This window comes from Uloborus diversus, chromosome 9, assembly GCF_026930045.1.
Source record: "Uloborus diversus isolate 005 chromosome 9, Udiv.v.3.1, whole genome shotgun sequence".
In the NCBI taxonomy this organism is placed as follows: domain Eukaryota; kingdom Metazoa; phylum Arthropoda; class Arachnida; order Araneae; family Uloboridae; genus Uloborus; species Uloborus diversus.
In genome coordinates, this window is record NC_072739.1 from 68,587,781 (window position 1) to 68,602,569 (window position 14,789).

The window sequence follows — 14,789 nt, forward strand, 5'->3', positions numbered from 1 at the left end:
ATACTGGGCGTAACATGGCAAAATAATCAAAGAGGGAATGAACATATCGAACTCTTAGAATACAAAACAAGTAAAATATTAAATGCCTTGAAATGGCTGAGCAACAGAAACACGGGCCTAAACAATAAATTTCTGGTTAAAATTATCAGACAAGTCTTGGTACCACAACTAGACTACGGCATAATTATTAGAACGAAGGATAGCAAACGAAACTACAAAAAATGGACACCATCATAAATACAGGCATCCGAATTGCCTTAGGCATAAACAACTTTGCACCAAATGACCTCATCAGATTCCAATCAAAAATGGACCTGACACAACGCAGAGTTCACTGGAAATCTGTTCAATTCTTTTGCAAGCAGCTATTCGAAAAAAAAAAAGAATTAGCCATGTACGATCAATCTAAAGAAGGGAAACAAGGAAAATGAAATTGAAAGCGAGATTAGGCAATGTTTCGAACTAATAGTAAAAGCGAATCACTTATACGAAAACCCAATACTAAAAGAAAACCTATCTGGAAGATTCAGTACCAAAAAAACTAATAGTTCGGACCGATGAAGAAGAATTTCAAACCGTGAAGGTTAGCTCCGCGATCATGTCTCACTTTCCGATGTTTAAGGAGAGCAAAGAAAATTTTCAGGTATGGGCAACAGATGGATCTAAGAGCAACAATGTTGCAATCGGTATATACAATAGTTCATCAAAAGTCGAAAGAGAACTCAAAATCATTCCTATCTGTTCAGTCTTCACTGCGGAAATGTCTGCCATGTATGGTATACTGCTAAATTTCTCGTAACAAACCAACCAACAATAATCTTATCTGATAGTCTAAGTGCTTTAAAAGCTTTGAATAACCCAAAAAATAACGAAGATCCTTTAATAACTTCAACTCGTTCCCTTTTACAATCTTTCGCCAAGCATAACAAAATCGAACTGTATTGGGTACCAGCTCATGTTGGAATTCCAGATAACGAGATGGCTGATGCTCTAGCAAAACAGGCTGAAAATAATGCATCAACTCCTACCATCCCAATTTGCACACACAAAGACATAATAAGGAACTACTTAAACTCCGAAAGTGAAACCGGACGCAATTCCACATGGAATAATTCCAAACACTATACAAGAACAGAGTGTTACCAATTGGGTACAAAGTAGGAAAACAGAAATAATTCTGAATCGAATCATAACTAACTCGCTTCTGACGAAAGATAAACTTCTCAAAATGAAGAAAGTTGATTCCCCTAATTGCTTTACGTGCAACACTGCCGAAAACTTCATTCATCTTTTTTTTTTTTGCCCTAAACACAGTATGGATCCATTCTGATTCGCAACTCCAGCGCTCGAATACGCTACCTTGCGGTGGTTTGTAAAACTGCCGGGAAAACTAAAACATTGCCACGTTGCGTTCCACGTATGTCTGCTGACGTAAACACAGGCAGTTTGTTCTGAGTATTTATTAACGCAATCCATGTGTCTTAGTTTGCTTTCAGCTACAGAAATTAATTCGTCCCTTAGAAGTATTCTCGAGCTTCTCAGCTGAAAGGTTTCGCCAAATTTCTTTAGGGTTATAGTTTTAGTATTGTGCGAGCAAAGTAGCCTTGGCGAGATTTCGCGTTTTTAGTTAAACCATTTTTAATTTTTATCATGAGTGGAATAAAATGGTAGTAAGATTACAGAATTCGATAAGTAAAAAGAAATAATGGTCAATCAACTGAAAAGAAAACTACCACCATATATCCGTGAGAATTTTGTTGATGATTTGCATAACATGACATAATTAAATCGTAACTCAGAAATTAGAAAAATCGAAACAGAAAAATTTTAAATTAACCGATTCGGGAATTCGAGAGAAATAACTCAGCTACAAATGCAAAACAATAAGCGCTAGGCAAGCAAGGCAAAAAAGTATCATCTTCTTTCGATAATAATTTGTAACGTCATATTGAATTTTCTAGCATTAATTGTTATTCTTGTCAGGCCACAATTATTATTTAGTTTAATCAAGACTTGATAAATATCGAATTCAACATCGTGGAAATAGCTGGCTTAGAACTACGAACTACGTAAAGTAAGACAAAACAACGTTAGAAGAAGCACAAATTTGCAAATTACAGCAGACACGTGTTTCGGCGTTACAGGGAACGCCTTTTTCAATGCAAAAAATGATGAGCTTATGGATCTTTTTGGCTTTTGTCTTTTGTCGGATGTCTTTTCATCCATAAGCTCATTATTTTTTGCATTGAAAAAGGCGTTCCCTGTAACGCCGAAACACGTGTCTGCTGTAATTTGCAAATTTGTGCTTCTTCTAACGTTGTTTTGTCTTACTTTACTGTTCAGCACAAAAGTATTTATTTATCTTACGAACTACGTAGTTTGCATTAATCTTTGAAGTTTAGTAATGCTTATTGAATTCCTCATTTCTTTCTACGTGGGCCAGAATATCCACAGGACTTTGAAAATTAATTTAAAAAGAATAAATCGAAAAAATCAAACATACGAACAAAAATCACGACACTTTTAGCACTTTACCAAGTGTGTTTGTTTTAGTTTTTTCGTCCGCCATTAGACAGTGACTGCAGTGCTCCCTATAGTTCGTTGGAGTAGCGAATTTGTTTCGGATTCATTTGTAAGGTTATTATAATTATTATTTCTCTCTGTAGTGGAGAGTAGGGACTTCGTCGTTCGTTGTTAGAGCATGTATCAAACATTAACAGCAATCCAAATAGCAAGTTGTTTATACTTCTGGATCCTTCGGATTCGATTTTCAAATATAGAATTGAAATGTTAAAATAGCACTTCTGCTAAATCTTGTAAGTTTGCTGCTTTTCTTTCAACCTCGTAAAAGTTCATGATCTCTACTTTCTAACATTAATCTTTTGAAATCTGTAGTTTTAGTAAGTGTTGGAAATCTTATATCATTTCTATCTCCTAATTAGTAGTGTGAAATGTCTTTTATTTGAAAAAAGGGCAATAATGCAAATGACTTTTCGCTATTTTAATTTGATTCATCAGAAATATCTTTGTTTACGTAGCAGAATGTTAAGTGTATGTGTCGTTCAATAAACTGTGCACTAGTTAAGGTTGAATAACGGCAAATGAATTTTTTGTGACTCCCAAGAAAAAGTTCTCTGTTTAGTTTTGTATTCATCCTTCATATGAGCAACAGTAGTTCATGACAAAATCCAAATATGCAAATTTCTAGAGTTAGGAGAATCAATTTGGAATTAATGAATATTTTGGTGTTGATGTGAGAACTTGGTGGAAAAAGTAAATGCAATGCAAAGCTTCTCCAAACTTAAAATACACCGCCAGCTCAGTTATTCCATCCAAAGACTGCAGAACTCTTTGACGTTGCAATACGTTTTTGCATCTCCATTTTTTTTTCCCAAAAAACATTTTGGAAAGATATTTTTAGCAAATTTTGATTTTTGACCTATGCAGCAAACTTCACAAATTCTCTGCCAACATTCAGAATTTTGAGAATCATCACAAAGTATTTCCTTCCAAAATAATTTAGAAACATATGAAATTTTTAGTGATTTTAGCCGAAGAAAAATTTTTTCACATGCATTTTTTGGTCATGTTTAAACAGAATTAATACAAGTTATGGCATGTTATTTTTTTAGGAAAACGTCATCAAAACGGACAATATTTTTCTGATAAAAATATGGTGCGGAGGGAATGTTTCGTTCCTGGATGCAGAACAGGAAGTGCAAAAAACCGCTTACAAAACAAAAAAGAGGGTAAAAAGACACCTGCTTTGTTTGGACCAAGAGTGAGTAATATCAAACAAATTAATTTTTTAATATCTTTCAGATGGACAGACGGAAATTTAGAACAGGGTTATCAGGGGTCTGTCCAGGATTTTTCATAGGGTCCGTTTTTTGTGAAAAATAATTAATTTCGCAAAAAAAAAAAAAAAAAAAAAAAAAAAAAAAAGATTTTCTTTTTTTTGTTAAAACGAAATTTTATAATTTAGAGATGGCACAAACTGCATTAATTAAACTTAAAGTTGAGTGTTTTCCTCTTCAATATCGAGAATATCATTCTGGAGTGTTTTTCTGATATTTGGCGGGGGGGGGGGGAGGAGGGCGCATCGCTCTCTCAAGTATCAATATTTATCTACCATTCTACATTTTGTTAAATTATACTACAAATATTTCTGTCCAGTATTTAAAATAATTGTAACAAAAAAATAAATAAATAAAATTCAGAATAGGGTTCAGCATTTAACTTTGTGACCCAAGACACTCTTAAAAAGCACAGAATTTCGTTTAAAACGTATAAATTCCGTGATTTTAACAAAAATAAAAAGTTATTTTAATTGTTTACCTCTTAACAAAGCGTAATAAACATCAAAAATTCGAAAAATCGGATTCCGATAGCGGATGCAAAGAGATCGCAATTCTCAAAGTGAAGACATCAAAAGTATAAAAACGACTTGTAAAAGAAATATTTTTGATAAAATTATTTTAAAACTGCATTTTAGAGTCCTATGATAAACATTTCATTAACATCTGTGGACACAGTTGAAGCAAAAAAATAAATAAATGAAATAAAATAAACCATCTATTCAGCATTTTAATTTTTGACTCATAACAGAAAATGGAATTTTGCTTTAAAAACTTGAAATGAGAGTTCTAACAGAAATAAAGAGACTTTTCATTTATTTGCATCCTAATAAAGCGAAGTTAACTCGAAAAAAGAACAAAATATGACTCTCATATCAGATTTAAAGGATTGCATTTTTCAAAATGTAGACATCTAAAGAAAAAAAACGGTAATTAAAAGAGTTTATTTAAAGTTAATCATCCTTGTTAGCATCGAAAAATCAAAACCCATATAATTTTCTCCCAAAATAACAATTAAACATCGCACCGCACTGTAAAAACGCAAATATTGACAAGCTAGTAAAATGAGAATATTTTCTAATCAAGTCATTATAAAGGTTCAACGCCAGATGCTAAGTGGTGATAATTTTGAAGTTGGTAGCCCTATCTGAAGCGATCATATTTTTTCCCCACCCTTACTATCCTTTTGCAGTTCTAAGTTCATTTCGCAGATATATATTATTATTGTTTATTAAATCAAGAGCGGGGAGAAAAGTGCTTACAAATGCCTTTTCAGAAAAGTTTACAACAACACCGCTGCTAATTAGCTGTGATAAAACAAACAAAACCATTATATTTATTTGGCAGTAGCAATTATTTATCGCTTGCAGGAGCATCGCAAGAGTGCCGATTTTTTTCTTTCAAAATTAGCCGATTTTGTATAAGCTGATCCCTCTAATTTGACTTCAAAAAAGGTTCCAAAAATTATCGGTTTATACACAGAAATATGCATTGTTCAGATTTGCTCTTTCAATTAACAATTTGTGAAAGATCCGATCTTGTTTATCAGAATTTTGTGAAGGGTCCGTTTTGTTTGATCGGGATTTTGTGAAAGGTCCGTTTTGTTTGATCGGGATTTTGTGAAAGGTCCGTTTTGGTTGATCGGATTTTTGTGAAGGGTCCGTTAACGGACCTAAATATCCTCTGGCCAGACCCCTGGTTATTTCACAGTGACTAACAGCACATTTACTGCGGTTTTTACAACTTTATGTGTATAAAGAATAATTAATGGTAGAATTCGCAGATTTGCACTGTACTTGGTTAATATGTGTCATTTCTACCATGAATATGAATAAACGTAACTGCCGATACATAGTTTTTAAACAAAAATGGTATTGTTACTTACGTAATATTTTTGAAAAGCGATATTCTTGGAATGAGGCAAATTTCTCTATTGGTTAAGCAAGCATTTTAAATTGGCTGATATTTGTAAAGGGTAAACTTTCCAATTTTTCTGAAATAGGCAACAGATTTTAGGGGCGGCAAATTTCGAAATTGAAACTTTTTTTTTAAGCATAAATATTTATTTCAGCACCATAAGATTCATTGCTTCAATGCTGAAAAAAGTAATATTGATTTTGAGTGTGTACCAGCGCTTGGATATGCAAATCATAGTTTGGAATTTAACTACAGATTCAATTTAATTTGATATGCGGCAAATTGCAAGATTTAAGAGTCTAAAAATACTAATATCTGTTACAGTGCCATAAGATGCATTACTTTAATGTTAAAAAAGATTCAGTAAAGAGTATTAGTGCTTGGATATGCAAAACAGAGTCTGGAATTATAGTAACTTAGTAATTTTAACAACTTTACTATTTTTATTTTATAAATGTTTCTTTATTTGAAGTGAAATCGCCAGGGTTGGCAGGTTTCTGCCGAGAAGGTAAAAACCACTGGTAGAAACCGGTTAAAACCGGCATGGCAAAAACCCCTTTCTGCCACATTTATGGCAGAAACTCAAAAAATGACATAAATGCAACTCCTGACATACAACAGAAAATGTATAAGAAAAATAATTAAATATTAACCCAAATACAATTTATTTACAACACTATCACCATTCAAAATCAAGTTTTACATTGTTTTCCCACTGCAGCAGCCTGTAACAAAATAAAAGTGTTGATGCTGTTTCTAAACCTAACCAATTTCCCAATTTGTTGTGCACAAAGGAGAAATTTGAGAAGATTCTTTCAATCCCAGCAGAACTAGCTGGCATTATCTTCAAAGAACAAGCAAGATTCACATAACTTTCATCTATAGCACATTTTTTCAAACTGGACCACCATGCGGTATTTGGAGTAGTTGTTACGTGATTGGAAAAATAGGTTTTGGGAAAAGGGGCCGATTTGTTTTGTAAAGCAATGGTATAAGGTACATAATCAGGGTTAATATTTGTGAGTAAAGTGCATGCACTTTCTTCTTGATTACATGATAAATTTACTCCCAAATACTTTGGATGGAGCATATAGGAGAGTAAATGATTATCAGTAACTGCTTGATTAAGCTCTTTGAGAATATCTTTGTTCAGTTATATTAATTGTAAAATGAGAAGTTCTTGAATTTTAGAGTTTAATGAAATAAAACAAATCTGTATTTATTTAAATATTTGATATATATATATATATATATATATATATATATATATATATATATATATATATATATATATATATATATATATATATATATATATATATATATATATAACACTTTATATTAAATGCAAACAAAATAATTATAAACAACAAACTGAAAAATTTGTTACAACATTACAAGGCTAAAATTTCTAACACATAGCAATTTCAACTATGATAAATTTTACTTTGCTTTGGAAATGTCAGTTTTGTTATTTAACATATTTTTACACTAATTATTAAATAACTATTATATTAAGTTTTTGCAATGACGAAATGGAGTTATATTTTTTATTTTACTTAATTGCCTGTCATTAAGTAATTACTAGAGCTATTCAAAGCGTTTTCTAGTTTTTGCCAGTTTCTGCCGGTTTTTACCGGTTATAACCAGTTTCTGCCACTGGCAGGGCAAAAACAAGTTTCTGCCGGCAAAAAGCCAACCCTGGAAATCGCGCACTGGGCATTTTTTGAGATGGGAGAAAAAAACATACAGGACAGAGCTGAAATATTAAATATTAGTTTTTTAAAGTGGGAGGGGAAATTCAGCTGCTTGAAATAAATTATTAAGATGGTGTATTTTTTTCATAAAATGTATGTACAGGGTGTCTTGAAAAAGACTGACTGTTTTTTAAAATTTATAACAGGAAAACAGTTGATGATAAAAAACAAATTCTTGCTGAAAATTCATGTGGTGGGTCCTAAATTTTTTCCCCCAGAGTTCCAAATTTTAGTTCAAAAATGTTTCAATAGATGGAGCTGCACATAGCAAGCCGGCAAGTCAAAAAAGAATTGAAATTCACCGATTTTTCCTCCGATTGCGACTTGGGATTACAGCCGACGATTGTTTGAAAATAGTTTTGTTCTTTTGTTCATTATTTTCGAAAAATAATGAAGTAATTTTCTGTATTTTTTTTTCTGATTTACGGGCTTACTATCTGCAGCGCCATCTATTGGAAAAATTTTCAACTAAAATTTGGAACACTGGAAAAAATTACGACCTACCATATTAATTTTCTACAAGAATTGTTTTTTTTATCATTTACCGTTTTCCTGTTATAAATTTTTAAAAACAGTCGGTCTTTTTCAGGACACCCTGTATTTGTGAATGATTTTTAGTAGTTTCTAATATGTTATACATAGTATTACTTTTATATAGTGATGTAAAATACCCGGGTATTTATTTTTATGGGTAAATACCCAGGGTATATACCTAGGTAAATACCCAAAATGGGTACTTACCCGGATATTTATTTCAAAAATTTATATTCAACTAAAATACTTTTCTGTATGTATTCCACTATGTATATATATTACCAACCATATACAAAACAAAAAATTTTTGCCCAAAACTTGTATTTTGATCACATATTTAAAGAATTATTGTATGAAACAACTTAGCAATCTAATATATGCACATTAAATGTGTTGGATATGTCTAATCAATGTTGATAGCCAAATTTCAGACATTCAAAGCCATTCTACAAGAAGTTAAAAGCTTAACTGGTTACAAAAAAAAAAAAAAAAAAGCAAACATCAATTTTTTAAGGTCCTAATCTTTTATAACCCAGTAATATGTTCCTGCATGACATCAAAATGTACTGAAATTTCGTTCAATTTATTGAATTTATTATTACTATTTATTTACCTATATCTTTTGCAGAAATTTCCTGCAAACCTAGTTCACAAGTGTTCAGGCATATTTTGCATCTCATATATATATATATATATATATATATATATATATATATATATATATATATATATATATATATATATATATATATATATAATAAAAGTGAAAAATATTGAAAAGACCACACCAAGAGCCCATAGATGCGCAACGCAGCAAAACTAAAAAGCCAAGTAAATATAAAATTAAGCAAACAGAATTACAAATATTAAACAAAATATAAATAACAAATGATGATAAAAAGGAAAAATGCAAACAGCTATTAAGTAGGAATAGATAAAGAGTGAATCCAGAGCTCATCAGCCGTGGATGATTCATTAATTATGGTCAAAAGACAAAAATTTTAACTAAAAACTAGAAGAGAATGTTTAAGCTCCAGTACATGTAATATAGAGTAACAATGGGCAAACGCACCACTTGCTAAGCTAAAAACAATAAACTAGAGCTCAAACCTAAAACTAAAAGCAGGAGGTTTCGCCTCGACTAATTAGGAAAACAAGTTCCGATAATTAGCCTTCCACGGGACAGTACCTGCCAATAACAAAATTGTCTTACCTTGAAATCCGCGTAAACAAATCCAATCCATTGTTCAGCCTGATAAAAAAACCAATCCATTTGTCAACAAAACATTAAAAACATAAAAACATATCCCGAAATCGGTCCATAGACATGCCGAGTCTGTTTCGCACGTGTAAATTGTTTACGCGGATTTCAAGGTAAGACAATTTTGTTATTGGCAGGTACTGTCCCGTGGAAGGCTAATTATCGGAACTTGTTTTCCTAATTAGTCGAGGCGAAACCCCCTGCTTTTAGTTTTAGGTTTGAGCTCTAGTTTATTGTTTTTAGCTTAGCAAGTGGTGCGTTTGCCCATTGTTACTCTATATTACATGTACTGGAGCTTAAACATTCTCTTCTAGTTTATAGTTAAAATTTTGGTCTTTTGACCATAATTAATGAATCCTCCACAGCTGATGAGCTCTGGATTCACTCTCTATCTATTTCTACTTAATAGCTGTTTGCATTTTTCCTTTTTATCATCATTTGTTATTTATATTTTTTTAATATTTGTAATTCTGTTTGCTTAATTTTATATATATATATATATATACAGTGAAACCTGTATAAACTGACCACTTGCGGTGCACTATTTCAGTGGTCATCTTAAACAGGTGGTCAACTTATAGAGGTTTTTATATATGATATAGATCTAATTCTGTGCCTGAAGATAGTGGTCCACTTAGACAGGTGGTCAACTTACAAAGGTGGTCAACTTTACAGGTTTTACTGTATATATATATATATATATATATATATATATATATATATATATATACTAAAACATTTAAAATTCAAAAATAAAAAGAAACAAACCAAAGATGTTCTGAAGAATGTACCTTGCGAACTAAGTGGTTGGTCTACCCCCTGATAACGTATCAGTACTTAGTTCACTTATTTCATATTGATGTTTTGACTTTCTCTTTTTGTTGTATTTCAAGCATATGTCTTGAGTGTGAGAAAAAAATAGAAACGTTACAGCTGTTTTACAATATTTTAATTTAAAGAACAAAACAATTTAATACTAAAAATAAACGCAGTACAACAACAAAAAAATGTTATAATAAAAATACTTAATCTATCCTTTTTCAGTAAAATGTGTTTGAAGATGTTTAAAAAATTTTTTTTTATTACAGTAGATCCTCGTTTTACGCTGGGGTTACGTTCCACGGAAATGCCGCGTAAATCGAAATCGCGTAAATTGAGACCTAAAAGTAGTGTTAAAATAGGGGTTTGGTTCCGTTGATAAAAAAAAAAATTCATTGTAGTGATGACTAATTGTGTAATAAGTTTAATGTGTACTTATATCGACTTTTATGCATAACATGCATAAAGAAAACATAAATTAATTTAGTGTTCTGTTTATAAAGAGGAACTGGCAATGATAGTCTTTTGGCAGTCATTAAGAATTTTTCTCTGTAATTCTTTGCAGAGCATTAACGCATCCATGACCACTTGCGTTATTTCCATGATAGAATCTTTCTTCACTAACAAATCAGAAAGACCATTTCTGTTGTCTAGGAATGGCTCAAAAATTTCAATGTGAACGTTTTTGTTTGTGTGCCACCGAAGTCAGTATCCTCGTTGGTTTTGGCCTCCTTTGTCACTCCTCAAAACTCTTCTTCCAGTGAGTTCTAAACTGTGCGAGTTTATTAACTTTACCTCTGGAAAGAGCTCTGGAACCAATCGCATAAGATGTCTCCAGGGGCCTCAAGTTCGATTATTAGCACGCCAAAATGCAGTTTATTACGTGTAATCTGCAATCTTTAGAAGTCTTGATTTTGAAAGAGAAGAGAATGTTATCTGTTTGCATTGCCACATCCGCGTAAAACCAAAACTCATCTGCATAAAATAAAATAAAGGTGTGAAATCTTAAACCGCGTATAATCGAAACCCCGCAAAATAAACCCTCGTAAAACGAGGGACTACTGTACTTCTTCAATTATGACATTGAAAAGAAAGATTCTTTGGTTCGCGAAATGTTTATTTCATAATTTCATCAAATCTTTCAATAAAAAATATTATAAACTATGTAATTACATATGTATGTATCAGTTTTACCAATAATTTCATATTTAGATTTTTAAGAAAAATTCCCATTCACTTTTTGCATTTTTTTTTGTAAAATACCCAGTTTTGGGGTGTTTACCCAGGCCTTGGGTAAATACCCCAAAAATATTTACCTACCCGCTGGGTATTTACCCGATCCACATCACTACTTTTATAGCAATCTTTTAAACATTGCATGTGATTGCCACGTATGGGACATCAGTAAGAATCGTATGATGTTCCACATATGATAGTATACAAAAAAAAAAAAGCACAATACGAGCTTTTAATAGTTAGAACTTTAATGCTAAAAATTATTTTTGGAGCAAAACGATTAAATTAGACTCATTTGCAAAGTATACATTTCTCAGAATTTATTTAAAAATCAACTAAAAAATTATGATAGCATGAAAATTTCAAAGAAGAAAGCATATATTGTTTCATTGAATTTAAATTGATCACGGTTGTTGACAATCACTGAAGAATTCATTTTAAAATTTCTTGTGCTTCATATGTGATGCTGTCAGTAGGAACTGGCCATTTATACATCCCCAGTGTCCCCTTCGCTTCTTGCATAACAGAAATGTGAATCTTGAGAACTTTCTATTGGTGTTATTTCTCCTGGATATGCTTTAGAATCAAACATTACCACCACCCCGTGCCATGGCAGAAACTGAAATTTTGAACTTAATCCTTTTCATCACAGATTACTCTGTGTCATTAGCAGTTAACTTGCAAAGAGTTTTCTTTTCTTTCCAGTGTATTCCATGATACTGCTTGATCCCAGGAACATTTGTTACCATATCCCATGGCTTCCATATTTCAACTTCGTTTTTTTATTTGGTCTTCAGATTTAACCCCTTGAGGACCAGCGCATGGAAAACAAAGCGCAGCTACGGGACCGAACATTCCGAAATGGAACGCCGCCATCGGCCCGAGCATTTACAGCAGTTAAGCCTAACTGAACAAAAATATTCATATAAAATCAGCATTTCAAAATAATGACTTGAAATTTTAAATTTGCTTAAACAATGTACTACTGATTACTAATTATTAATATAAAGACTATTACATTATTAGAAGGGAGTGAAATAAGTAGAATACTAAAACTTTAACTATGTGCACAAAGTTAAATAATATGTGCACAAAAACAAAGTTAGAGTTAGACATTGTGAGTGTGCAATCAAAGAAAAAGAAATGTAGCAAAAAAATATGTTCCTTATGTAATTTTAATTAAAACAACTTAGGTCAACGAATTTAAACTAGTTAAATTCCCACGCAACAAGTCTCAAAACTGCTTCATAATTCTCTCGAAAACATTCCCTTTCATTCACTTCGCTAACCATTTTTATTGCAATGTTCCAGTATCCAAATAAAAAAGAATAAATAAAGAAGAATAATATCAGAAAGGATTCAAAAATAATCATAAACTTCAGTGCCGCTTGAAATCCTTCCTGTACTCTCATCGAACGGGGAATCCCAAAAGTCTGGAACACATACGCAAAAATATTTTAACCTTCCTCCCCTCCCCTCCCCCATAATTTATTCAGCTAGATGTATATCTCTTTCAATTACTCGTAACAAAAAAAGAGAAGCAAAGATATAAACAAGAGCAATTGAGACCTCATAAATCGTATGCGCAGAGCAGTGATTCACTGTTGTTTACATTAAAAAAAAATCTATCCCATTGGGAGGTCCAAATAAGAAACTAAAGCGTGTACATGAAGGTCAAATACCATGTGACTCGAGTATGATCAAAGTTATAGCCATTTAGCGCCCTCTATTATCGTTTAAATATTCAATTCTATCGTTCCATTTCGAGAAAGCGTATATGTGACGCTGGGACGTCAGCGTCGATCAGAGCGCGAAGCGGATACGTGCCGCTGGGCTGATAAGAGAGGAATTGTTGTGTAGCGTCCGCATGACGCTGGGTGCGAACGGGTTAAAAAAAAAAACACTTTAGTATTTTTAGCCAAAGTACTTGCTAGTTCAACAAAATCTTTTGCTGACTTGCTGACTGTATTAGCAGAGGTGGATCAATTAAAGGAGGGGCCCTAAGCGGTAAACATTTTGGCCCTTCCCCCCTCTTAAGTAAAAAAAAAAATTCCAATAAAATAAAAATAAAGTATAAACAAAAATTTAAAGCAATATTGTTACACAATAATTTTTATTTTTAGTATCTAACTTATATAAATTTTCGGCGTGCTTTACTGGCAGCAAAATCGTCAATTATTCTTTTAGTGTCGATGCGATTTTACATATCTTGCTCTATGTATAAAATCGCCAATTTATTTAATCTATCTTCTCCCATTTTATTTCGTAAATAATTTTTCGCTCTCTTCAAAACAGAAAAAGATCGTTCGCCAGTGGCATTCGACAATGGAATAGTTTAAAAAATTTTCAGCAATGTTTCCATGTTCGGAAATGTACAAAAATATTTCTTTCGCAGCATGTTCATCTTCATTCTCTTTTTTTTCTTTTTTTCCATTACATGCCTGTGTGGTTCAGATTCAGAACATGTTTCTAGGGTAGATACTGCACCCAACGGTACCCAACGAGATTCCCCGCCCTGCTCCACCCGAAGGCTTTTCATGGAACTAGCGAAAGCCAGGGAGTCTTTCTTTGTCTAACCACAAGTATGATGCCAGCCAGCAATCCGGCTATGTTCCTCTGCTTTATTGAGTTTTACAGATCTACCGATCAGAACGGTAGTGCAATATTATAGAAACAATCTTGGTTAAATGTAATATGTACAGAACATTGCCAGCCGCAATGCTGGCGGGTGATGGGAAAACACTGCCTATGAGTAGGAGTTACATGGCCGGTCCCATCTCCGGGTAACTAGGTACAGTCTTCATCTGTGGCTGTCCTCAGTGTTGTCTTTGTCGGTCTTCTTCTGTCACGTTCTGGAATTTGTCATGGTCGGGAATGTCCTTGTTGTTTCTAGTCTGTCTTGGTATCCTGTTGAAACAAAGGGGAGGCAGTAAGAGTTCTTTTAATGATATTACAGTAATTTATGTAGTCAGTGTCCAGAACTGGGGGGACTCTGCCGCCTATGGAAGATCTACAATTAACTGTTAAAATGCAATCATTTAAGTAGTGGTTGGTTGTACCTGGTGTGTCACATATTGTGCACATCGAATTTTGAGATATATTGAACCTGCTTAGGTATGCAGGGGTTTTAAAGTGCTCAGAGATTATTTGGTTTGTGATCGGATCAGATTTTTTAATTTTGGGGATTCTATTGATAAATTGATAGGTTCCTCTTCCATTTGCGGTGTTGTCCCAATCGCTTTGCCATCTAGCTAGTGTCCTCTGTTTTACTAAGAATTTCAACTTTTGCCGCGAGATATTAATTGGCTCTTGCTCTTCCATTACTGTGGCTGCCTTCGCCTCAGCATCAGCCCTTTCATTACCCATCCAGCCAACATGGGCTTTTATCCAGTGGAAATTCATGCGAAA

General features: G+C 32.9%; 1 protein-coding gene across 1 annotated transcript in view; it reads left to right on the forward strand.

The window, feature by feature from the left end:
• The first annotated feature begins 2,677 nt into the window (after nucleotides 1–2,677).
• LOC129229468 (uncharacterized) overlaps nucleotides 2,678–14,789 on the forward strand; it is a 55,513-nt gene continuing 43,401 nt past the window's right edge. The window contains exons 1-2 of the mRNA XM_054863781.1: nucleotides 2,678–2,816; nucleotides 3,633–3,781. Coding sequence (XP_054719756.1) covers nucleotides 3,674–3,781 — 108 coding nt within the window. The 5' untranslated portion in view covers nucleotides 2,678–2,816; nucleotides 3,633–3,673. The remainder of the gene's footprint in view (nucleotides 2,817–3,632; nucleotides 3,782–14,789) is intronic.